This window comes from Marmota monax, unplaced genomic scaffold, assembly GCF_021218885.2.
Source record: "Marmota monax isolate L192 unplaced genomic scaffold, Marmota_monax_Labrador192_F-V1.1 WCK01_AAM20220418_F8-fsc00035, whole genome shotgun sequence".
Taxonomy (NCBI): Eukaryota; Metazoa; Chordata; class Mammalia; order Rodentia; family Sciuridae; genus Marmota; species Marmota monax.
The window spans coordinates 285,481-312,497 of record NW_026691961.1 but is presented as its reverse complement, the minus strand read 5'-3'; the positions used below and the strand labels follow the sequence as shown (position 1 = coordinate 312,497).

The following is a 27,017-nucleotide window of genomic DNA, read 5'->3' as shown; positions in this document are numbered from 1 at the left end:
CCTCAGCATTCAGGAAATGTGACTGATTTCTCTTGTGGGTTAACACTTACTTGCAGTAAGTCATTTTTCAAAGGCCAGCAAATCTTATTCTCACAAGACTTTGGCATGCTGTCAAGCATTAGTGCTAAGGAAAGCTCACACACTGGCCAGGGATTTTGCACTGCAAAAATAGATGTGATACTTCTCCCAGGTTCCATGGGGGACTAATGCCTTATGCTTCACCTATCAGCACTTGGACCATCAGACATCATGAATGTGCCCCTTAACAGAAGGGTGCACACTACTGCTGAAAGGGAATCAGCACCCAAGAGACAAGGCCACCACTGTTACCTGCTCAATGATAACAATTGCTAGACAACGAGGCAATGTACTTAGTTCACCTCGAGGTGTGTATCCCCTTTCTTTCTTGAATTTCACAAAGAACTATCTCTGGGCCTCTCCCAGGAGTATTTGCTTATTATGTTCACTTGGATATTCCAAGCAATCATCAATGGTTCCCAGATTAAATGCAGGGTCCACAGAGCTTTAGCCTGTCTCTTGTTAATCAGGACTGAAGCACTGGCTGGGTTGCTGTACTGTTTTCCCACAGTCTTGGTAGAGAAAGGCATACATTGAGCAAAGTCAGTGAGTCACTGCTGTATAGGGGATGCAGATACTCATGTAAGGGAAGAAATGACAACACCAAATACAAATCAGGAAGTGTGTGCAGACAAAGGCCAACCCCATCAAAAACTGTAGCTTCTGACTCAGGTGACTTTCACTATACCATGGAACCAGTCACCAAGAGCAATTAGTAAAAGCTGAGCAGCTGTTTTCATTCATGTTGGCTCCATTCTGTGTATGCTACAAAGGTTTCTAACAGCCTCCCACTCACACCACTAGCTACAAATGAATTAACACCCAGGGTGACTTGGACAAACATCTAACACCCCCATTGGACACATAAGAAAAAAGGAAATGTATTACATACACACATAGTTATGCAGAGGATAGCACAGTAAGCCATCCAGGCCCACAGAGGGATTGCACTTGATTGCAGAGAGAACAATGGACAAGGGGGAAAGAATTTGTAGTATCATCTAAGTAAGATACCCTTTGGTTCCCACAAAATTATGTGCTTGGTTTGAGACAGGGCTGGTTAGGAGGAAACGGAAACATCTTTTACTACAAATTGATAAGAATTTAATACTATACAATGATGCTATAAAATACTGTATGCTATATTAATTAAATAGTACATAATTATATTATCAAAGAAACTAGTTATATAGTATACATTATTTACTTATAAAATTGTACTATATCCTACATACAGGTATATGTATGCATACATACAGGTATATGTATGCATACATACAGTTTATGTGCTAAATAATGTGTACTACCTATCAGTGTACACTAATCTCTTTGCCTATAGATACAAAAAGTTTCAACAACATAATAGAGAGCAAACTATGCACCAGGCACAGTGGCACGCACTTGTAATCCCAGCAGTTCAGGAGGCTGAGGCAAGAGGATTGAGCCTTCAAAGCCAGCCTTAGCAATGGTGAGGTGCAAAGCAATTCAGTGAGACCCTCTCTGTGAATAAAAAGTACAAAATAGGGCCAGGGATTCAGTAGTCAAGTGCCCCTGAGGTCAATACCCAGTACCCCCACCCCCCCCAAAAAAAAAAACTATGTAAAGACTCCAAACTTGTTTATGTATGAAAGGAAAGGCCTTGTTGAGCCCAGGACTCAGACTTGGCGGATTACCCCTCTGGGACCTGGTGCCACTAATAAAGTGTTGCTTCCAGATTCCTGATCTCGGTGTCCTCCCACTCATTTCCCGCTAATGCTCACCACACAGTCTGGAAGCAGGCTGCAGGAGCGAACCAGGGATGACCTAGGAAGGTCGCCAAAATGGAAGGTACAGGATGACGGGGACCAGACTTGGCCAGCCTACCCTGCACGCTCAGCAGACAGGGTCCCAGAGTGACTTACCAGAAGATTCTTGGCTGCACACTGTGCAGTTGACCTCACGACCCGCCACCCAGCCCACTGTGAGGGACCCAGGGATTGGCAATGCTCACCCCCATGCCAGGGCCCCAGGGCAGTTGCTGACCAGGTCCCTCCAGTCCTAGCTGCAGACTCACCTGCTGTTCTCCCAAGGTATGTCCCTGGACATGCAGGCTGCAGGAATTCTCTGGGGCTTCTGGGGCCTCGAACGACTGACCTGCAGAGTAAGGAGAGGACTGGTGAGAAAAGAAAACCCAGGAGACTGTGGAAACCTTCCCCTCCTTCTGCACCTGAGCGGACAGTTCCACCCCAGGGCCCCTGACAGACAGGGGACAAGCACCCCCTCCTAGCATTGAGTGACAGCCCATGTCATCCAGTCCCTGGCTGTTGCAGGCCCGAGTGACAGATACTCGGCCCAGCCCTTCTCAGGCAGGACAGCTGAGCCCTATGGGTACCCGACAGGGACCAGAATGTCTGCATCTTGGTGTAGAAGGCCACAGCTAAATAGGAGCACAAGGGTGGGCGGCAGGCAGAAATCAATGAGCAGTTCATGGCTGGGAGCATGAGAAATAGGTCAGCGATCCACTTCCAGAATTCAGCGCTTGGCGTCAAGTATAAGTGACAGAATGCAGGGCAGGCAGCTGGAGGGGACAGCAGGGTAGGAATCCCAAGCAGGTAAGGAGAGTGTGAAGGTCTATCTACAGCCCTTAGAGCCTGCCGGAGTATGGCTGCAGCAAAATAACTGGGGGGTGACGAACAACTTGTGTATGTTGATACAGCAGGAATAGGAGCCATTTATTGCAGGACAGGAGCAGTATTTATACATTCCACACAGCTTATCTAATTAGCATAAACTAGATACATCAGTCAACCAATAAGGAATCTCCACACTTAATAGCTCGCTTTTGTTACTTCTCAAACCACTCCCTCTGGCATTTTGCCAGGCACCATCCAGACTTGTTTACGAACTCTAACATTTCTCTGGCAAAATGCCAGGTGCCATCCTGACTTGTTTACAGACTCTAACAATTCCCCCTTTTGTTTAATTTAAATAACGACCATAGTGGTTTTTACACAAACACCATAAATAACCTGCTACAAACAGAAAGGGAGGATACAAAATGCCACAATACCAAGCCAATTGATGGCTCCATGCAAGAAGCCCTTGGAAAAATTATACCAGCAATGATACCATTTGCAAAGATACCGAGTTACAATTTGTTGTAGATTACAGTTTGTTGTCTCAGTCCAGGTAAAGCAGTGTCTCAATAGATTAACTCACAGTCCAGGTAAATCAAAGTCCAGGTAAGTTCTGCAGGCAGCTAGCTTAAATCACAGTCCAGGTGAGTTCTGCAGGCAGCTAGCTTAAATCACAGTCCAGGTAAGTTCTGCAGGCAACTAGCTTGATCCGAAGTCTCCTCCGTTTCTCAGCCGAAGTCTTGACCGGTTTTCAGCAACACTGGAAATTCTTCCACCTTCGTCTTCACCCGCACTGGGACGAATGCAGGAACTCCGGATGGCTAAAGAAAATCCTGTAGCATTGCACTAAGAAAACAACCTTCTGAACAATTTAGTACATTATCTCAAGGTTTTTTTGCATTTGAAATAAGCATTAATAGTGCTCATTACTCATCAGCTTCCAGGTGTGGGAGAACCATTGTAGCTTAGTTATTGGCATTGAAAATGACCAAACATCAGGGACACCAGTAGCATCTTTTGCTGGCTGTAGTGCCTTGGGCAGCCCCAGGGCCATCCAGCCTGAGCCGCCCACCCAGAAGTCGCCATAACTAAGCTTCTCCTCTTGTCAGATCAGCAGGATGTCTGCAGGTTACTGTGGTTGAGACTTCCTCTGTCTTGTAAATGTCAGGTTTGCACACAAAAGATGTGAGTTAGTGTACAAGCTCCTTGTGCACAAAGAGATTTTCTGTTTCTTGGTTAAAAAAGAAAAAAAAATCGTAAATCTATGTCTGTTCTAGGGGATGGAACAGAAATCACTTGTCATGTGAATCTCCACATACCCCTTCCCCACATTGGATATAAAGTTCAAAGTATTTCCAAAATCTTTATTCAGAAGAATTCTTAGCCGAGAGCCATCTCTGAACCCTGAGGTCAAGAAACCTGCTTCCTGAAAATTCATCAGGTGTCTATCCTATCCTACTTCATTATGATGAACAGGAGGGGAGAAGGAAGACCCAAGCACTACAGGAGGGTAAACTAGAAAATGTAGTAAAGTGACCAGGTGTCCTCATGGGCCAAGGTGCAACATCTGCACTCAAGAGGAAAGATAAATAATGTCCATGTGTTATGCCCTTTTCAATTCTTTATTCACTCAAAAGCACTCAATACAGTATCTCCCCCACCCCCTCTCTCTCACTAGGGATTGAACCCAGTGATGAACCTAGCCTAATTCCATTTTAAGATTGGAAGCCATCCCATCACAAAGTCAAGAAAAATTAATTTCTGTTTTACTATAAATGTGATTTCTAAACTTGTTTGGAATTCCTGCCTTGAACTCACCCATGCCTGGCTTCCCTTAACCAGATAATAACCCTCTCTGAAACCTTAGCAGCACCTTATAAATTCTTATGTTGGGATCTGAATTTATTCCCTACCTTGAAATATCATACCATGTAGATCACTAACCTGCTATCTGCCTTTGTATTATGCTTATCAAAATCCTGTTGGCTGTAAGTTCTCAAGACACCCCCCTTTGCAACTTTTTGTGCTATAAAACTATGCTCCTAGAGAGCTGGGGTGTTGTTCTGTAAGGGACCGGCGAAACGTCGGAGGAAGAGACCACCAAGAGACTGACTTCATGCAATAAGCAGAAGGGGATTTTTATTGAGGATCCGATTCAGCGCGCTGAGGCTCCAGGCTCACTCAGGAAGGGAGAGCAGCCCAGAGCCCAGAGCCTGAGTTGAACAATGCTTAAGTACACTTTTTGGGGAGGGCGGGGGCTTTGCATACATCATAGTCTCCTTTAACAAATCACCTTACACCACGGGAAAATCAAACAATAACTCCTAGACTTGATTAGTACATTCATTGGCGGGAACAGGGCTGGCTGGAGTGATAGGTCATTCCTAAGGAGGGGGTTACATTTAAACTGATTGGTTCGGGCCCTGAATGTCTACGTGACAAGCTGCACAGGATCTTAGGCTATAAATCAACTAAATGGCCAGTAGGGCATTGTCTTAACTGCCTCAGGGATTTAATCCATGCTTTGCAGTTCAGAAGCAGGTTTACAATGCCTGGTCCTTTACATTTTAACTCAGGCTTTGCAGCTTAGAAACTTTACCCTTTCAGTTCTCTATAGAGCCCAGGGTTTTCAGGACAGACAGTTCTGGCCATAATTACAAGTTTGCTTTAATTTGATCTAAAATTGGAGTTGGTCTTTTCTTTGTGTCATGGTTTAACACAAACATATTCTAAGTTAACTCTAAGCACTGCAAACACAATCATGACAGACCTATTACAGACATTCCCTCTGCATGCTAAGCTTAAGATTTAAAGTCTTAAGTCTCGGGTCTCAAGTCCAGCAGATCCACATTTACTCAGACCACAGTGACCAGGTCAGGAACCGATGGATTCTTCTCGTGGGGTGAAACTGACGGCTGGCTGAGGAGATGGTTGTAAGAAGAAGTTACCTTTCTCACCAGGGTCAAGAGGCTGCTGTAGAGTTGGAAAGCAGTGAGGACGATCCAGAGGATCAGGCAGATGATGAGAATAGCTGGGTTGTCAGTCCAGGTCCTCATCACGCTCTCAGGCTTGTGTGCATCAGTGCCCACTGGCTGAATGTCTGTCCTTTTGCTCTATTATTTATATCAATTTTGGGAGCTTCTGCTCTCCCTTTAGGTCCCTATAAGCTGTTACCCAGTTTCTTAGTGACATACTTCATCTTAGGGAGGACATATGGTCTGGTGGTTTCTACTCTGATATTACCCTCCGACTTTTATCAGGGTTAAGGCAAATGGCATGTGACTTCAATCTTTTATCAGGGTTGTGAAAATGACTTGTTTTTATCAGGCTATGCCTGGTGACATACGCTTGCCTGGTGAGACTGCAGGCTTATTTTAAATTGGAGTTGCTTAGGTTAAGGCCTAAGGCCATCCCCACACCAGGCAGTGGGGATATTGGGCCCCATTCAGCCACACCTGGCTCCACAGCTCTGTCCCTAATTCCCTGCTCCTCCAGCCATACCCTACTACTTCAGTTACCACTCATAATCCCCATCAGGGGGTTAATTCACTGATTGGGTTAACATTCTCACAACCCAATCATTTTCCTCTGAATGTTCTTGCATTGTCTATCCCATGAGCTTTTGGGAGACACCTCACATCCAAACCATAACAACCCCATCATATGCCTCTAGACTTCCCTAAAGGACAAGAGCCCAATAAGCTCCAGATGATCATGGACTATGACTCCATGGAGCTGCCTCCCAACTTCTACCAAGGTCCCCTGGGTAGACCCTTTGTAAGGTTTCCCTGACTTTTCACTTTTCAATCTTTCACCTATAGTTCCCACCAGAAAGCAAGCAGGAGTGAGTCATGGCTGGAGTCAGGTAAATAGTCACTCAAGTGCTTGTGGGACTGACTACAGACAACTTGGTTGGTCTGGGTAAAGCTCATCTCTGAGCACCTTAGGCTATCTATGTATCCAAAGACGGCCTTTGCATGCTCATGTGAGCAGGGTAGCCATGGTACCAGGGAATAATTCCCCCCAAAATTCAGTGGCAGGCGCCTGTGCCCAGCACTGGGGGAAAGGTGGTAGAAATTGCCTGGGCGACCACCTTCAGTGTAACATTGGTATGAAGCTGGTCTTTTCCCTGGTCTTGAATGGCAGGCTCCCACATCTCCTAAATCTAGAAGTTGGTGCCCCTCCAGTCCCTTCTGTCACAGCATCACCCCCAACGTAGCGGAGCACCCTGTGTATGAGTCAGTCACTTTTTGTGGTGCTGGGGACTGAACCCAGGGCCTTGTGCATGCAAGGCAAGCTCTACCAACTCAGCTATATTCCCCAGCCAGAGTCAATCACTTACTGAAATGCATTTGGTTCATAAGGCAGCTATCCATAGAGCCAGTGCTTTGGACTGTCTTTATGTCCCCTAAAACAGTCCCAGTTCACATGATAGGTCCCTTCTAAATAGCTCCGCCTGGCTAATGCACCTCGAATGTTCACTGGATAATAATGTGAAATCCTCTTCCAAAGCACAACTATTATGCAGATTTCTGGTTACTTATCCAGTTAGGTTATCATCCCACAAGGATGCTGAACCTTTCTTATTCTTAAGAATGCCAGTGTCTGCTGATAGTTTGCTGGGACTCTCATATTTACTTCAGCATGTGGGAGACTCCCCCTTCCTTTAAGGAGTTGAGGCAGCAGGTGCTGGAATTTTATTTCTCTTGCCATGCTGCTGTCCAGAGTCTATGGATTTTCCAAAGTTTTTATTTTTCACCTATTGAATTCCAGTGCTGTCCCATGATCTCTTACCTCAATATGCAGCGATACACCTGCTGCTTCTATAACTTCTTGTAGAGGGTCACATGAGTGTCAAATGCCTCCATTCAACCATCCTTGAACCTCCAATCAGTATTCATCATTACAAAACGGTATAATGTGTCCTCGAGACCATGTAGATATGGGGTATTAGTTGGGCAAGAAAATGTAAATAATTTTAACTGTTTACTTGACATAGGTCTATTAACACAATTTGCTTGAGGGTTTGGTAATTTTGTATATTAAGAAATAACAATTTGTAATAGCTTGCATTTCTAAATGTCCTTGTAGTTTATTTTTTAAGATAGTATGAAGGAATGAGACTTTGAGACACTGTGGATACCCAATCTCAGTGTTCTCTTTAGTAAGGAGGGGAAAATGACTATGATTGCTGTACCTAATAGTCAAGACATATTTTTATGACACTCATGAGATATCTTATCCAAAGTTAATTCAGAGATTGTGTGATGTGACTTTAGGTTTTATCAAGATAGCAAACTGAGCCCACATCTTGGCTAGGTAACAGAAATTGCTGAGAGCCATAGCCAAGTAGGAATGACGCATGGCAATTTCCTTGTCAGCCTACCCAATGTTGCTTAGAGGGAGGACTCTCCATTGTGGAAATGGGCTTGCCTTGGACCCAGGTCATTTGCAGTGACATTGCATGAATGTTTGAGAAAGGTGACCCTGCTCAAGGACCAGGATGGATCCGGGTTTAGGGAGGATCCTGCTGGATTAGGGTGGGTCCAGGTTTAGGGTGTATCCTGCTGGGAATAGGGAGTATCCTGCTGCCTCAGGCAGCCACTCCTTGGGTTTAGGGCGGTTCCAGGTTTAAGGTGGACCCTGCTGGGAATAGGGTGTATCCTGCTGCCTCAGGCGCCCGCTGGCTCCTGGAGTTCCCTTTGAGTTCTTGAGGGATTCAGAGAATATTTGGGGATGCAGAGCATAGTGGAGGTGGATTTTCCCCAGAACGTGAGTGTAGAGTGCTGGTGAGAGTTCGGGAATAAAGAATTGCTGTTTGAATCTACAAGGCTGTGAGTGGCTTGTGATTTTGTGCCCAGCTAGACTGCGGCAGAAATGAAACTTTAAAAATGGAAAAGAGCATTTTGAAGTAAAAATATTAACAATGGTTGACATTTTAATGAATCAGAGTACTACGAACTATACATAGTACATAACATATATTTTCCTAAGCATTTGCACATATAGATTTCATACATAATAGTTTTAAATATGTAACAATGATTCAGTGAAAAGGATAAACTGGTGTACTTACTATTCTATTAGGTGACATTAAAACTGTCATAAATACTACTTCCAAAACTGATAATATATGAGTATTAAATATAATTTTTAGACAAAATTAGTTAAGCTGTAGTTCTGTGGTAAAACATGCATCAAATGATCACGAGGCCCTAGGTTTCATCCTGAACACCACAAAAGAAAAAAGAAAAAAAAAAAAAACGAAGAAAAATTTAGTGGTGGGACCAATAAATGGGTACTTTCCCCTCCCCACTAGAGATTGAACCCAGGGGTGCTAAGTAACTGAGACACATCCCTATTTTTTTTTAATTTTTAAATTAGAGAAAGGGTCTCTCTGAGTTGCCTAGGGCCTCACTAGGTTGCTGAGGCTGGCTTTAAAATTGTGATTCTTCTGCCTCAGCCTCCCAAGCCTGGGATAACAGGCCTGTGCCACTGTGCCCAGCCAAAGAAAGAATTTTGAAATCTGTAAGTGAAAAGTGGCATGTCACATTTAACTGTATCCCCATGAAACTAATAGATTTCACAGTAGAAATCTATTAGGCCAAGAGAGAATAGAATGTAGTATTCAAAGACTTGGAAGAAAATAACTAGTAATACAGATTACTACACCCAGCAAAAACATAGTTTGTTTCTTTGAGAAATGAAAAAAAAAAACCAAAGATTTTCATGACCAGTATCAATTGAGAAAATTTTGACAACACCAGTCTTATAAAAGACACTTAAGGGAGTCATACCTACAGAAGTACAAGAAAAGTGACTATTATCAAGAAAGCATGCGGACCCACTGGGTGTTGTGGAGCACACCTGTAATCCAGCAGCTTAGGAGGCTGAGGGAGCAGGATTGGGAGTTCAATTTAGTGAGGCAATTTAGTGAGGCACTAAGCAACTCAGTAAGACCCTGTCTCTATAAATAAAATATAGGGTTGGGGTTGTGGCTCAGTGGTCGAGTACCCTGAATTGAAACCCCAGTAACAATATTAAAAAAGCATGGGAAAATATACATCCCACTAGAAAGGTAGATATTCAGAGAAAAATTTTAAAAAACAATAAAATGAAAGGAAAGACTTCTTAACTGTCAAGAATAATTGTGAAAGTAAAAGGGCTAAATCTGTTAATTAAAAGACAGACTAGTTGAAGGGCTGGGGCTGTGGCTCCGTGGTGGAGCGCTTGCCTAGCATGTGTGAGGCACTGGGTTCAATCCTCAGCACTACATGAAAATGAGTGTAAAATAAAGGGACTGTGTCCATCTACAATTTAAAAAAAATTTTTTTTTTTAAAAAGACTGGTAGAATGGATACAAACCACGATACAACATGCTGCCTACGAGAAATTCACTTCAACTGCTACAGAGACAGTGCCAAAGTGGAGAGAGGTACCCACACCACAGAAAGCAGAGCAGCAGGAACAGCTTCTCTTCCATCCAATTGGACAGGCTTAGAGACCAAAAGTGTAAAGAGATATGGAAGGTCAGTATGCAGAGGGAGGGAACTCTTCAGCAGAAAGACACTGCGCTCCTGACTTTCTATGTGCACACCATTCTATCAAACAACAACTACCAGAATTACAAGATCCAGTATGGTCCTAGCGGGGAACTTAACAGCCCACTTTTTCATTAATAAACAAATTGCTTAGACAATAAACAGGAACAAAGAAATAACAAAGTATGTTACAAACCATCTTTTACAAAAATATTATACCCAACAGCTGTAAAATTCAACTTCTTTTCATCACTGCATGAAACTTTCTCTAGAATATGTAATAAGCCATAGACAAGTCTTAACAAACACCTTGAAATCATATTTATATCTTTTCTGACCACAATCAAATCAAGTTCCGTCCATAGCTGGCTAGCTCCAAGCAAAAAGAGAATGGCAGAAGGACACAGTGAAGGCACACTGCTGAGCTCCAGTCAGTAGGAAAGCAGAGACAGACAGGAAGTGACCTACTCCCTCAACTAGATCCCACTTCCTGTGGCCTGTTCAGCCATCAGGGGATTAAACCACTGATGAAGTTAGAGCCCTCATGACCCAGGCAATTGTGAAAGACCCCCAACCCCAGCCCTGCTGCACTGAGACCAAACTTTCATTCCAGATCCAAACCACACACACACACACACACACACACACAAAGACATTGAACAAACAGTAGGTCACAGAGGAACTCAGAAATAAAATTTTATTATTTAACAATTAAAATGAAAACCACCTCCAGCAATTTCCTCATAAGCACTAACTAGGGTCCCAGATGGAAGGTCTAACCGCTCCAAGGTCTTAAAATAATCAGAAAACTGTATTGAAGGGTACTTGTCAGTCATTTATTTCCAGTAATCCAACTGCATATCTTCAGAGAAAAATCAAAATAGTCATTGTTTACTGATAACAATGACTTAGAAAATAAATGGTTAAAATCACATGAAATTTTACTAATTGAAAAATTCAGTTATTTCAGATAGCATTTTAAGATGACCCAAATTGTGATCGACAGCATCATATCAGGACAGCTATAAATTCCATTTACTCTCTAACATAATCACATTGACATTCATACCAATATAACGTTGATAGAATTTAGAATTATTGTGTCATTTGACAATGTTGCCATACATTGCAACTTAGCAAATTAGCCTGAGGAGCTTAATAGCTCCTTTTTTGTAATATAAACATCTGAAAAGTTCTGGGGTTCTTTGAAATGTCCAAAATTTACCTTCAGTTTGAAGAAATTTAATTTAAAACTTTGATCCTGGGGAAGCCTGCCAAAGATGTTGAAACAGGTTTAAAATATCTGATTAAAACAGAATTGAAGCGAGGTGTGGTGGCACACACCTGTAATTCCAGCACCTTGGGAGGCTAAGGCCTGAGAATCACAGGTTGAAAGCCAGCCTTAGACACTCAGCAATATGCTAATACAGTCTGGGAAACTTAGCCACACCCTATCTCAAAAGTGAAAAACAAAAATGCAAACAAACACCAGAATGGACGATCACTGTGAAATATTCAATTGAAGACAGTAACAACTGTAAACAAAAACAACAAAAAACCCCTGAGCTTTACTTTTAGAAAATTTCGGTACACAATAAACATTTTAATTTACAGAAATTGGAGCATAGAATGAAGGGATAGGATCAAATTGACACCAAAATCCAGCTGGGCAAACAGGTCCTGTAGCTCCACATCTGGCATTTGAGGCACGAGGCATTGTGATGTTCTCTTCAAAAGCTTGTGTAGCTCTAGCCCTATGGCCTTGGTGGATGCAGCCCAAGTGGCCTTTGTGTTGGCTTGTCTCTGCTCAATGCCTGCTGCTTTCCTATGACTATGTCCCTTGTTACTGGCATTTTTTAATCTCTGGGTTCTTCACTTCACCTTTAGCTTCCTCCTCACATTTCCACATTTTGAATTCTCAGGGGAGGCCCACAGGGACTCTGACCCTGATGCACTTTGCCTGGCCTACCAGATATTTGAAATCTTCATGAAGCCTCCCTGAATCCCTAACTGAAGCATCCTGCATTTGTGTCAAGAGAGCACTACATAGTTGATGCCCAAATCTGTTACCATCTTGAGCAGTAGCCAAACTTCCAGAGACCCTGGCTGCAGCAGCCTGTGAGTGTCTGGGTGGCTGAGCATGGGGAAGAAACTTCCTATGGCCCTTTGTGTAAGAAGGGTGCCCCACTGGTCTCAAGAGAATTTTCATTATTATTCCCTAGAGCTTCATGAGAAGGGTGTGGTCTTGCCAGCTCCTGAGCCGCCCTCAGGCCATCTTTCTTGTTGTCTATGGGCACTCTTTAGCATTTCTTTAGTGGCAGTAATGTCTTTAACAACTGCAACTTTCTTAGTCCCTGTTTTGTTCAAGTCCACATTTTCCAAATCTTTCTGTTCTGCTTTCTGCTCCTTACTACAATAAATTTGGCTAAAAGCTGCCAGCAATATCCATGCCACAACCAGACAGCTATGCTACATAGAAATTTCTTATGCCAGATTAAGAAGTCCATCACTTTTAAAAGGAGCCTCACCGAAAGACTCGTGACATGGGTAAAATGCAGACAACTTCTTAGCCAGAGCATAACAGGAATGACCTCTAGTCCAATCACCAGTAATGTCATCCTTTTCCTCTAAACACACTTGAGCCCTGTCTTCACTGTCCACAGTCTTATTGAGCTCCCACCATTACTGGCCATTAAGCTCCCCTTACAACAACCTATACAATTTCCAGCTTGAACTGCTAAAGATCTCAAAATTCCTCCATCCTATTCCAAAATGCTGCAAATGCTTATGAAATATATCATCAGGTTTCTAACAACAATGACCTCACTCTTGGTACAAATTTGTTTTAGTCATCTTTTTCACGCTATGATTAAAAGAATCAACCAGTACAATTGTAGGGCAGGAAAAGTTTATTTAAGGGGTCAATTCAGACAGCAGTCTCCATTCCTCAAAGGCTTGAGGTAAGGCAGAAGAACATCATGATGGAAGAGCGTGACAAAGGAAAGCAGCTCACATGATGATCAGGAAGCAGAGTGAGAGGTCTTCACTGGCCAGATACAAATATATACTCCAAAGCCTTGCCAATTCCCACCTCCTCCAGCCACTCCCTACCACTCAGTGAATCCCTGTCAAGGGATTAATGGACTGATTGGTTTAAGACTCTCATGAGAAAATCATTTCTCCTCTGAAACTTCTTGCATTGTTTCACATTTAACCTTTTAGTGAAAACCTCAAATCCAAAGCACAACAAAACTTATGTCCATTATGAGTTCAATCATGTATTTGAAGGCTAGATGAATTAGCAAAGGCTTTCCCACACGGCTTACAATCATAGGGCTTGTCTCTAGTATAAGTTCATTTATGTTTTTGAAAGTAAGATGAAGTAGTGAAAGGGCTTATTCCCAGTATGAGTTTATTCATGTAAGTAAAGGAGACTGGACTAAGTGAAGGTTAACCACATTGCTTATGTTCATTGGGCTTCTCTCTAGCATGAGTTCCTTTATGTGTTTGAAGGGAAGAGGACCTAGTGAAGGCTTTCCCACATTGTTTACATTCATAGGGCTTCTCTCCTGTGTGAGTTCGTTTATGTCTATGAAGGTAAGAGGAACTACAAAAGGCTTTTCCACATTGTTTACATTCATAAGGCTTCTTTCCAGTATGAGTATGTGCATGTATGTGAAGTTGAATGGACTGAGCAAATGCTTTGCCACACTGCTTACATTCATAGGGCTTCTCTCCAGTGTGAATTCGATTATGCATTTGAAGGTTAGATGTTGTAGTAAAGGCTTTTCCACATTGTTTACATTCATAAGGCTTCTCTCCGGTATGAGTTCGTTCATGTATTTGAAGGTAAGAGGACCTAGTGAAGGCTTTCCCGCATTGTTTACATTCGTAGGGTTTTTTTCCTGTATGAGTTCGTTCATGTGAGTGAAGGTCACTGGAGGAAGCAAAGGCTTTTCCACATTGTTCACACTCATAGGGCTTCTCTCCAGTATGAGTTCGTTCATGTACCTGAAGGTAAAGGGAAGCAATGAAGGTTTTTCCACACTGCTTACATTGATAGGGCTTCTCTCCAGTATGAGTTCGTTTATGTATTTGAAGGTAAGAGGAACTAAAAAAGGCTTTTCCACATTGTTTACACTCATAGGGCTTCTTTCCAGTATGAGTATGTTCATGTGAGTGAAGTTGAATGGACTGAGCGAATGCTTTGCCACACTGCTTACATTCATAGGGCTTCTCTCCAGTGTGAATTCGATTATGTATTTGAAGGTTAGACGACGTAGTGAAGGATTTTCCACATAGTTTACATGCATAGGGCTTCTCTCCAGTATGAATTCGTTCATGTATATGAAGGTAAGAGGACCTAGTGTAGGCTTTCCCACATTGTTTACACTCATAGGGCTTCTTTCCTGTATGACTTCGTTCATGTGAGTGAAGGTGACTGGATGAAGCAAAGGCTTTTCCACATATTTTACATTCATAGGGCCTCTCTCCAGTATGAGTACGTTTATGTATTTGAAGGTAAGAGGAACAACTGAAGGCTTTCCCACACTGTTTACACTCATAGGGCTTCTTTCCAGTATGGGTTTGTTCATGTGAGTGAAGTTGATTGGACTGAGTGAAGGCTTTGCCACACTGCTTACATTGATAGGGCTTCTCTCCAGTGTGAATTCGATTATGAATTTGAAGGTTAGACGATGTAGTGAAGGCTTTTCCACATTGTTTACATTCATAGGGCTTCTCTCCAGTATGAGTTCGTTCATGTATTTGAAGGTAAGAGGACCAGGGAAAGACTTTCCCACATTGTTTACATTCATAGGGCTTCTCTCCAGTATGAGTTCGTTCATGCTTATGAAGGTAAGAGGACCTAGTGTAGGGTTTCCCACATTGTTTACATTCATAGGGCTTCTTTCTGGTATGAGTTCCTTCATGTGAGTGAAGGTGACTGGTTGAAGCAAAGGCTTTTCCGCATATTTTACATTCATAGGGCCTCTCTCCAGTATGAGTTCGTTTATGTATTTGAAGGTAAGAGGAACTACAAAAGGCTTTTCCACATTGTTTACACTCACAGGGCTTCTTTCCAATATGGGTTTGTTCATGTGAGTGAAGATGACTGGACTGAGTGAAGGCTTTCCCACATTGTTTACATTCATAGGGCTTCTTTCCAGTATGAGTTCGTTCATGTATATGAAGGCAAGAATAAGTAGTAAAAGTTTTTCCACATTGTTTACATTGATAGGGCTTCTTTCCTGTATGAGTTTGTTTGTGTACTTTAAGGTTAATGAAGGCTTTACTATGTCGTTTCCATGTATGAGCCATCTCTCCAGTATGTCTTTGAGCTTTTGTGAGAGAAATGAAAGATTTTCTGATCCATTTACATTCATGCAGCTTCCCTACATACTCTTCATTTTCATATGGTTTGTTTGCAGAGTGAGATACGATGGGCCTATTAAGAAAAAAAAAATGATATATGAAGACCTGTCCACATGTACTGCTTTCACATGGACTTTCTACCAGGAATGTCCTTTTAAGACTAGATTTGGAATCTCACTGAAAGTTTTTCCACACTGAATACCATTTAAATTTTTTCCAGAGCCTACTACATGACTTCTGTTAAAAAATTACAAGCACAATTTATGGTTGGCTCTGTAATTTTGCATTTATTAATAGGCACTGGACTTACACAATTATTAAGATCAGTGAAAATACTGGTTTTCTGGCATGTCTAAACCATATGAAAGTCAATATCATGATTACTTTACAATCCATAGCTACTACTTAAACAGTGGTATCATGAATGCAGTTTGTTAGTACTATCAACAAATCCATTATTTTAAAAACAATAAACATGTATCTTACATTACAATTCATATTTGGTGAAAAAATAAACATAATTCATATCATGTTTATTTTCTTGTTTGTAAAATTATAGGACATGCTAGATTTCCCTCAAGGCACTCTGTTTCCTCTTGTGAGTACAAATTACCTTAGATTTATCCCAGGATATGTGTTCTGATCTTCAACATTGTGGTCCTCCCATTTGTCTCCTAAAATGTAGACCCAAAACAATCATTATGAATGACTTTAGAATGAATGGGATTAAAAATTTGGACACTAGTGCACTAATAAAAAGAGATGAAAAAAGGGGAAAAAAAGAATTTTGGTATTTAAGCTGCACAGTGAATTGATGTTAGGCCCAATTTATTCTCCAAGTACTCCCTTTCTATATTCCAAATACAGGAGGGCAAAAAACTCCCAGGTGCTCTGTCTTTCAATTAGTAATGAAACATCATGCTTACCTATAGAAGCCAGGTTTCTAAGGACTTCCTGCATCACATCTCTGTAGAGATTCTTCTGGGAAGGATCCAGCAAAGCCCACTCCTCCTGAGTGAAGTTCACAGCCACATCCTCAAAGGTCACTGAATTCTAAAATATGCCAGAAAAATGTAGTGCAGACCAACAGAGACTGACAACATGAGGGCTGTATTCTCAACATGTGAGAATATGTTTCTGTGGTCTCCAAATATTTATTCCATGATTTGGTCATTAAAACTTGTACTCTCTGTCTTCACTGCTTCAAAAAGAGTACTTCCAAAATAAGACTTGAACTATCCAGAAAATCATCAGCAGAGCAAAACACCCATTTCATTGTAAAGTCCAGAGAGCAAGATATGGCCCTGTGTCACCTCTAATGTCTTTGTAGGGTTCTCATGTAATGTGTAGAAGAGCACTAATATTAGACCTCCTGACCAGACCTATACTTGGAAATCCCTGCTAAAAAAGTTGTACTTTAGCTGGTAGGTGGAGCTAAAGATTTAAGATGATTTCACCAAACTAACCATTTACACTGAGTCATAGTGATTGAGAGTATGTAAACAACATGGTATTTACTAAACATTCGTTTTACATTTGAAATCCTGTTATTTTGTCCCACTCTTATGTTAGAGCCTAAAGAATCAAAGTACCCCCACACCTCAAAAAAGAAAAGAAAAAGAAAAAGAACGCTTTAAGAGAAGACTCTAAGAGTAGATATTGCATTGATGTGGTCACAACATGGTAACCATGGATTGAGCTCATCCTTTGTGATTACACTAAGAGAACAAGTTGAATATGCAGGTGCTTCACTCCAAATAAAATTTAACCAAATAATAAACAAAAACAATTAGTAATAAACAACTTGATAATATCTTCCAATTAATATCAAAATACAATGAGATGAGTGTCAAATACCTTTTCTGACATTTATCAAACAAAATTCCCATTAATCAACATACTTGTCCAGGTATAATAAGAATTAAGAAACGTGTAACATCTATCAATATGTTCTAGATAGCAGACTGTTGGTTAATATGATACACACTCATGTGCCTCATAACAATGTTTTGGTCAAAGACATTTTTGGTTAATTATGGCTTACATATACATGGTTAACTGCAGTAAAATGATTACTAATGTGTTTGTAGTGTTAGTGGTACAAACAAATCTAATGCATGCTAAACTTTGGTACCTTGTCAAGTAAATGCTGTGCAGGGTTGTAGCCTAGGGAGCACTGACACCATAGAGCCATGGCATTTAACAGGTCATTACTTCTAGGACTGTGGATACACTATGGTGTTTGTGCAATGGTGAGCCAGCCTAAAAACACACTTCCAGAATGTATAAGTGACACCTGACTATAAATGAAGAAAATTTAAATTATACTATTGGACTCAGCATAGTATTAGCATGGAGAAGAACAAAGAGATAGACCAAGAGAAGAGAAAATTTTCAGTAGCTTGAAATTCACATGGAAAATTGAATAATGACATAGAAGGTATTATGGAGAAGTGAACACATTCACATGCAATTTAAAAGATAAGTTAAAAATAGGCTGCGAGCTGGGCGCAGTGGTGCATACCTGTAATCCCAGGGGCTTGGGAGGCTGAGGCAGGAGGATTTTGAGTTCAATGCTAGCCTAAACAAAAGTGAGGTGCTAAGCAACTCAGTATCACCCTGTCTAAAATAGGGCTTGGGATGTGGTTCAGTGGTTGAGCACCACGGGGTTCAATCCTCAGTTTAAAAAAAAAAAATAGGGCTGGGGATGTGGCTCAGTGCTCAAGTGCACTGGAGTTCAATCCCCAGTATGGAAAAAAAGGGCAGGGGAATTAAAAGACAAAAATAAGTGTGGGATAAACCTGCAATTACATGCCAGGGCATGTAATGAGATGAATAAATGCACGACTAAAATGAAAAAGAGCCAGGAATAGGAACAGAAGGAGAAAGCTGCATAAAAATGTTTTAGAAATTATCTGCAATATCTTACTATAAAAAGTACAAAATACTTCTGAAAAAAAAAATGATACAAGTAAAAATATTTGGTGTTTGTGAGCACAAGGAATTGTACATCTACCCAAATATTAACCATAAAGTCAGTTCAATCACTTTCAAATTAGCAACTCACTTTTGGAGACTTTTAGCTTTGAATTTGTGATCCTTCTGCCTCAGCCTCTCAAGCCTTTGGGACTGCAGGTATGTGCCACTGTGCTAAGCACCAGTGCAATTTTTATATAAAATAAGAAGTATCATTCTAATGTTCACATGAAATTGCAAGAAACTCAAAAATGGAAGAAGAAAAATAAAGTGACAAGCATCACATTTCCTGATTTCAAAACCCACTCAAACTATACTATTAAAGGCAGACACACACAGCAATGGAGGATATTAAGGGACCCAGGCCAGTGTTGACACACAGAAGAAAATGATATTCCTCAGGGTCAGGCTAGGGGTCCAGGACCTCTGGGTAACAAATGGGCAGGGAAACTGGATGTTCATGTTAACACCTAAAGTCCGACTCTCCCCTCACAACACATGCATACAAGAAATCCACGTGGACCAAAGTCCTGAAGTAAAATGTGAACCTCACACTTCCTATAAGAAAACGTAGAGCACACGTCTCACAATACTGGATATGGGAATGGTATCTGGGATATAATACCATTAACATCAATTATGAGAATAATAGATAAAATTTGATTTCACCAAAAATAGTTTTCAGTCCTGTCATTTAGAGAAATGAGACTGGAACTATGAATACCACACTAAGTGAAATAAGGCAGGGAGAGAGGGACACACTGTGTTTTATCACTCACACGGGGAAGTAGCAAGTTGATTTCACAGAAAGTACGAGGGAGTAGTCACCAGAGGCAAAAAAGAGAGGTGAGACAGGACAGGGAGGGACTGGAGAAAGAAGCTGAGTATCAGGTACCAGAATATACTCCAGAGGGGCCAGCAGTATTGCCCTCCAGATCATAGGTGACCACAGGACACAGCACGTCAATCTGTATTTCATAATACAGCTGAGGGAGCAGTCCAGAGACACAGAAAAATAAAAAAATATTAGGAAATGGAAGAGCTAATGCCCTGATCTGATCATGGCACACTGGAACAGGTGTGCAACTACCTCTCTGCACCTCATCCACACGTGCAACTTAAAAGTGAATCAACACTTTAAAGTAAAAATGTTGTCCTTCATTGGACACCATCATCAGAATGAAATGGCACTCCAAGGAACTGCATCACGCATCTGGAGGTATTGATACCTGAAAGAATGAAGAAAAAGCAGATGACAAAGCTCAAGCCATCTTCACAACATAAACAAGCACCTGGAAAAGAATGTAACACTCTGAAAAGCCAGGGGGATCTACAAACCCTGAGGCTATGTGCCGCAGTCTGGCTGGGCACAATCAGGAGCCACTTGTCAAAAGAAACTAACTTTATTTTTAGAACCACACACGCCAAACAAAACAGCCTCTCAGGAAAAACCCTCAGAGCCTCAACTGCCACCACCCGCTTTCCACAAGCCTCTCTCTCCCACACAAGCTTCTCTCCACCTCCCACAATCCTCCTGCTCTTGAGGCCGATTGGCTGGGTCACATGGGCGGAGCCAAAAAAGTCCCCCAATGAGCAGCTCCGTGGTCTGAAAGGGCAGGGAAACAGCCCAATGAGCATCACCGCAGAGGAGCCAATCAGCTAGATGTTGCTGGGGCCGAGGAGCCAATCAGCTAGATGTTGCTGGGGCCGCTGTGAGCCAATCATCAGCCAGCAGCTGGAAGTTTGCTGGCAGCTGGAAGTTTGCTGGGGCCCCTTTGGCTGTGGCTCTCAACATCTCCCCCTCTCTGTTTAAACAACAAGCATGTGGCTTAGGGACCGTGCCTGTTAGGCAGTCCAATTCAACATATGGTCCTTACCCGTCATCGGATGAACTGACCTCTAGGCGTCAGCCTCCTGTCTTAGGTTGGTACCACTGCAATTGGATCATACCCGTCACTGACTACCGGTCCAGCATACAGCCATACTTGTGGATAGGCCTTTGCACCTGTGGGGGGTTGAGGTTCTTTGCCTCACCTCTGTTGGCCCCCAAATTTTAGACCATCACTAGTAGAGGACGATGCAAAATGCCATGACATTAAGCCAATTGAGGGCTCCTTTGAAAAATTGTACCACCGGTGACACCATCAGCAAAAATACTCCAGCACTACCACAACTCGCTGTACCAACAGATAGTTCACAATGCATACAGGTGAGCTCACAATGTGTCCAGGCAAGTTCTGCAAGCAGTTCAGTGATGGCTATTGTAGAAGCTGTAGATTGGTTTTATCTTTGACTTCACTAGCACTGGGATGAAGATAGGAATTCTGGCAATAATGGCTAAAGAAAAAATTATGTAACATTACAGAAGGCACTAAAAGAAAACAATTTTCTTAACAATTTACATTATCTTTAAGAGAATTATTAAATATAATGAAAACGAAAGGTGAAAGTAAACAAACAGATCTGTTAACCTTCTTTTTTGTTTACATATTAAAACAATCCTAAACAGTTGTTTACCCAATTTAAATTAAACCATATAAATCACGTGAAAAAAAATATTTGGATCCATTTTATCATGAGCGCTCATCATATATGATATATGGACATACGTACATTCAAACACATAACACAAAACACAAGTGTGCACACATAATATAATACATACACACATAACATTATAGTAAAGGCCTTATAACTTTTTACAGGTGAAATCTCCATTGCAATGTTTAAAAACTCTATAGTCAAAAAATAGAACTGATCAGCAAAACATTAACCTAGGTCTGTATGAGCTCAAAAAACAAAATAGAACTTCATGATATGGCAAAGGGCAATAATAAAATAGATATTGAAAAAAGCATCCTGGTTCTGTTGCAGATGTAAGAATAGCCAAACTGGAGTTTTGGATATCAGTTGTTATGGATTTGAGCCAAATCATCTTCTTTTTGGTCTGTAGAAATCGCTTTAGTTAATCTTTCTGGAATCCAAATCGGCTGCTGTTCTCCCTGTGGAAACACATAAACAGACCCCCGACTCCAGACAATCACTGGGTCAGGACCTTGGTTAATCTCTCTGGAATCCAAATCGGCTGCTGTTCTCCCTGTGGAAACACATAAACAGACCCCCGACTCCAGACAATTACTGGGTCAGGACCTTTCCATTGTCCTGTTAGAATATCCTCCCAAAGTACCTTGGGCTTATGTACATTTTTTGGACACATATGCCTTTCCGCAGCACTAAGTCCTGATGAATCCAAATTTAAAAAGTTTAGAGTAAAAAGGGTTATTTTAAGTTTATCTTTGGGGAACATATACCCCTTCCCAATTCCTTCTTTTTGCTTTAATAAGTACATTTTAATAGTTTGATGAGCTCTTTCAACTATGCCTTGTCCCTGTGGATTGTATGGGATTCCTGTTATATGAGTAATGCCAAATGTTGAGCAAAATTGTTTAAAAGAGGTAGAAGTATAACCAGGGGCATTATCTGTTTTTAACTGTTCTGGAACACCCACAGTGGCAAAATTTTGTAAGCAATGAGCTATAACATCTTTAGTTTTTTCTCTGGCATGAAGGGAGCCCATCAAAAATCCAGAAGAAGTATCAACTGTAACATGCAAATATTTTAATTTTCCAAATTCTGGCAAGTGTGTGACGTCCATCTGCCAAATATGGTTAGGTATCAATCCTCTAGGATTGACTCCAAGATTAACTTGTGGTAAAAAGGTCACACAATTTTGACATTGTTTTATTATTTGTCTAGCTTGTTCCTTAGTTATTTTAAAACGCTTTTGTAAAGTATTAGCATTGACATGGAACTTTTTATGAAAATTTATAGCTTCTTCTAGTGTAGAGAAAATATGTATGTCATGTGTAGTTTTATCTGCTAAATCATTGCCCAAACTAAGGGCTCCAGGAAATCCTGTATGTGCCCTGATATGTCCTATAAAGAATGGATCTTTTCTGTCCCAGATTAGACTTTGTATAGTGGAAAGCAAAGAGAAAACAGAAGAAGAAGGGGAAATCCTACCAGCATCTTCAAGAGATACTATAGCATTAACTACATACTGACTATCAGAAAATAAATTAAATACACAATCTTTAAACATCACAAAAGCTTGTAAAACTGCATTAAGCTCTACCTTTTGAGCTGATTGTTTGGGTACTAAAAATGTAAAAGTTTGATCAGGGGTAACTACTGCTGCTGTACCATTATTTGACCCATCAGTGAATATATTTGGAGCATTCATGATAGGTGTTTTTCTTGTCATTTTTGGAAAAATTACAGGATGCAATGACCAAAAAGACAATAAAGGATTAGATGGTAAGTGGTTATCAAATGAAACATTAGATTTGCACATGATTATTGCCCAAGTATTTAACTCATTAGCTAACTCATCAATTTGATTCATAGTATATGGAGTAATAATTTTATTGGGAGAAATTCCAAACACTCCCTTTGCTGCTTTTATTCCTTTGAGTATTAATTGTCCTACAGCCTCAGGATACCTAGTAAGAATAGTGTTAGGAGAATAAGATAAATGTATCCATAATAATGGACCTTCTTGCCAAAATACTCCTGTAGGAATATTTTTTGTTGGTAGTACAATAAATAATAAAGGCAAACTTATATCAATTCTATCCAAATGCATATTTTCCATATATGTTTCAATGATTTTTAATGCCTTTCTTGCTTCAGGCGTTAACATTCGGGGCGAATTTGGATCTGATGGACCTTTTAGGATATCAAATAAAGGTCCCAACTCTCCTGTTGGTATACCTAAATAAGGCCTTATCCAATTTATGTCTCCTAATAACTTTTGAAAGTCATTAAGTGATTTGAGTTGATCTACTCCTATTTGAATTTTTGGTGGACGGACCATGGTTGAGGATAATAGAACTCCTAAATAATTAATTGGAAAATTTAATTGTACTTTATCTATTGCTATCTCTAGATTATAATTTTTTAATAAGTTTGTAAGTGTGGCATAACATTCTAGCAATGTGTTTTTATCTTTGTGTGCTAATAATACATCATCCATATAGTGAAATATTTGTAGTTCAGGATTTTGATTTCTAAGTGGCTGGATTACTTTGTTAACATAAATTTGACACATAGTTGGGCTGTTAGCCATCCCTTGAGGGAGTACTTTCCATTCATATCTCTGATCAGGACCTTCATGATCCAGTGCAGGGATAGTAAATGCAAAACGTGGACTATCCTCAGGATGAATTGGAATTGAAAAAAAACAATCTTTAATATCTATAACTAAAACATACCAGGTTTTTGGCAAAGCAGACAACTGAGGAATCCCTGATTGAGCAGGTCCCATAATAACCATCTCATTATTAATGGCTCTTAAATCTTGCAATAATCTCCATTTACCAGATTTCTTTTTGATGACAAAAATGGGAGTATTATGGGGAGATACAGAAGGTTGTATATGTCCTTCTGCTAATTGTTGTTTGACCAGGTCATGGGCTGCTTGTATCTTTTCTTTAGTCAGGGGCCACTGAGGAACCCATACTGGTCTTTCTGATTTCCAAGTAATTTTTATTGTCTCAGTGGCCCTTTCTGAAAATCCAACCCATGTCTGTCTGTTCCTTGATCTATTTGTATTGGTGCTGCTATACCTTGTTCTTGTTTTTCTAATCTTTTTCCTTTCCTAAAACCTTGTCTAGTCATAATAGTGGGTGCATTTTGGTTGATGTTATTTGTTAATGTCAAACCTAATTGATCTAGGACATCTCGTCCCCATAAATTTATAGGAAGATGATCCAATACATATGGCTGTATAGTTCCTTCACATCCTTCAGGATCCTTCCAATCTAATACCACTGCACTTCTATGGGGATTAGTCGCCACTCCTAGGCCTCGAAGCGTTTGAGTGGCTTGTTGTAATGGCCAATGTTTTGGCCATTCTTGACGAGAGATGATGCTAAGGTCTGCACCTGTATCCAGTAGCCCATGAAATTCATGTCCTTGAATATTTAGTTTTAGCATGGGGCGAGAATCTAAATTTAAAGAAAGCATAGCCCAATCTACACCTGTGGAGCCTAATCCCTTGGAACCTCTTTCTACAGTACGACTGGAAAATTTATCATGTAGGCTGGGTATTATTAGTAACTGTGCTATTCTATCTCCTGGTGAAATTACTGATATACCCTTTGGAGAACTGGCTATAATTTTTATTTCACCTTCATAATCGGGATCAATTACCCCAGGACTTATCATAAGTCCTTTTAGAGTAGAAGAGCTGCGTCCCAATAATAAGCCTACTGTTCCTTTGGGAAGAGGTCCTTTCACCCCTGTGGGAATGATTTGAACTCCCATCTCTGGAGTTAGTACTGCTCTGGCGGAGGCGCAGATGTCCAACCCTGCGCTCCCTCTGGTTTGTCTGATGAGGGATCTGATGGACAATGTGTCCTGGGCACTACCCTGATGGGGTTGCTGGGTTCCTCCAGTGCTCCGTATATTTGTGGTTTGGGGCCCCGGAGCATTGGGCCCCCCTGTCCATTTTTTGGCAATGGAGCCCGATGCCTTTCTCCACGATATCGTGGATAAACACCTGGTCCTTGTTCGTTTTTTGATAATGGAGTACCCTCTATGGTGGTTTGAGAACGGCATTCATTAGCCCAATGTCTCCCTCTACGGCATCGTGGGCAAATACCTGGTATTCTACTCCTTTGATACCTAGTTTTGTTAAACCCTCCTCCAATGGGGCAATTCCTTTTAAAATGTCCTGTTTGTTCACAATTGTAGCATGTTCTTGGCCTGGCATCTAAAGCCTGTTTTACTGCAGCTGCCACAATTTGCCCTTGTTCATTAATGTCTCTGGCATCTAAAGCCTGTTTTACTGCAGCTGCCACGACTTGCTCTTGTTCATTAATGTCTCTACATAATTTAATATATGTGTTTAAATCTTCATGTTTCCATGGTCTAATGATATCTCTGCACCAAGGATTCGCTTGCTCATAAGCCAGGTGTTTTAGTAATGGCATTGCTTGTTCTGTATTCCCAAAAACTCTGGTAGCTGTTTGAATAAGCCTATCTACAAATTCAGCATAAGGTTCATTAGCTCCTTGTATTACCTTAGATAATTGACCTTGTAAACCTCCATGTCCTTGTAAAGTCTTCCATGCCTTAATTGCATCTGCAGCAATTTGTGCGTATACGCCAGGATCATATGCAATTTGTTGCTGTTGATCCTCATAAGGTCCCTTTCCTAACAACATATCTAGATTTCTCTGAGGATAACCAGCTGCTGCATTTCGCCTAGCCGTCTCCTTGCAAAATTCCTCATTGGCAACCTTCCATAACAGGTATTGTCCTCCATTTAGCACAGCTTTACACATATTAGCCCAATCTGCTGGTGTCATGTTCAAGTTGTTAATGGATTCGACCATGGTTACAGTGAAGGGTGCTTGAGGACCATAGGTTGTTACAGCCTCTTTTAGCTGCTTCACTGTTTTGAAATTTAAAACTTGGTAAAATCGCTGCCCTCCTGCCTCAAATACAGGGTATGTTAATATTTGAGATCTTGTCTCAGGATCCCAACTATCAACTGCGGGGGTTGGGGGCCTCCCAGCATATGGAGGTGGCGCTGTTGGTTGGACACTTACGCCCTCTGGTGATAGAAAGGTGTTAGTAGCAGTCTCCTGTAGAGGTGGTGCTGTTGGTTGGACACTTACACCCTCAGGTGATAGAAAGGTGTTAGTAGCAGTCTCCTGTTGTAACTTTCCCCCTGATGGCTTTTTCTGTTTTACACTTTCTTTCTCTGTCTGACTAGCTTGAGAGGCCTTCTCTTTTACTTGAATCTTTTCCTCTGTCTGACTAACTTGAGAGACCTTCTCTTTTACTTGAATCATTATGTCTTCTCCTTCCTCTACCATTGTCTGAACTGAAGGCTTTGGACTAAGCAAACAAGATACGAATGTCCACAATGGCAATGTGCCAACTGGCAGAGTCCCTGGGCTTTTCTTTTCTATTCTTTTTAAATCTTCACCATGATGTTTCCATTGTGATATATTTAACAACTCCTCCTTAAAAAGCCATGGGCTACATTTTTGTATCGTATCAACGTATGCCCTGACTGCTCTTGATTTTACTGGGATATGCTAAGGATGAAAGGCTGTCTCCATGATAACAAAAACAAGTCAATTATAGACAAGAGCAAGAGGGGTGCTACCAGGGAAACCAGGAAGAAAATCACAGTATTCCAGATCTCAGAGCTAGCTCACATAGCCCCAAACATTGAGGCAAAATCAAGGACTCTACCAAGAAGATACAGGTGGATGCAGGCAACACAGACTCAGATTTACTCACCTGCAGAGGCAGCAACCACAGGCAACAAGATGGGAGAAGACAGTGCAGCCTCTGCAACTGTCACCACCTCTCTCCCCATCAACAGAATCCACTTGACAGTGAGAATTTGACTTGT

The 27,017-nt window shown here is 41.1% G+C and overlaps 1 protein-coding gene across 1 annotated transcript in view; it reads right to left on the bottom strand.

Annotated features, from left to right (window-relative positions):
• Nucleotides 1-10,905: 10,905 nt before the first annotated feature.
• The window catches only part of LOC124082277 (zinc finger protein 14), a 31,345-nt gene continuing 15,233 nt past the window's right edge, over nt 10,906-27,017 (bottom strand). The window contains exons 2-4 of the mRNA XM_046428778.2: nt 16,534-16,660; nt 16,221-16,281; nt 10,906-15,680 (exon numbers count right to left, since the gene is read on the bottom strand). Of these exons, the coding sequence (XP_046284734.1) occupies nt 13,685-15,680; nt 16,221-16,281; nt 16,534-16,660 (2,184 nt within the window). The 3' untranslated portion in view covers nt 10,906-13,684. The remainder of the gene's footprint in view (nt 15,681-16,220; nt 16,282-16,533; nt 16,661-27,017) is intronic.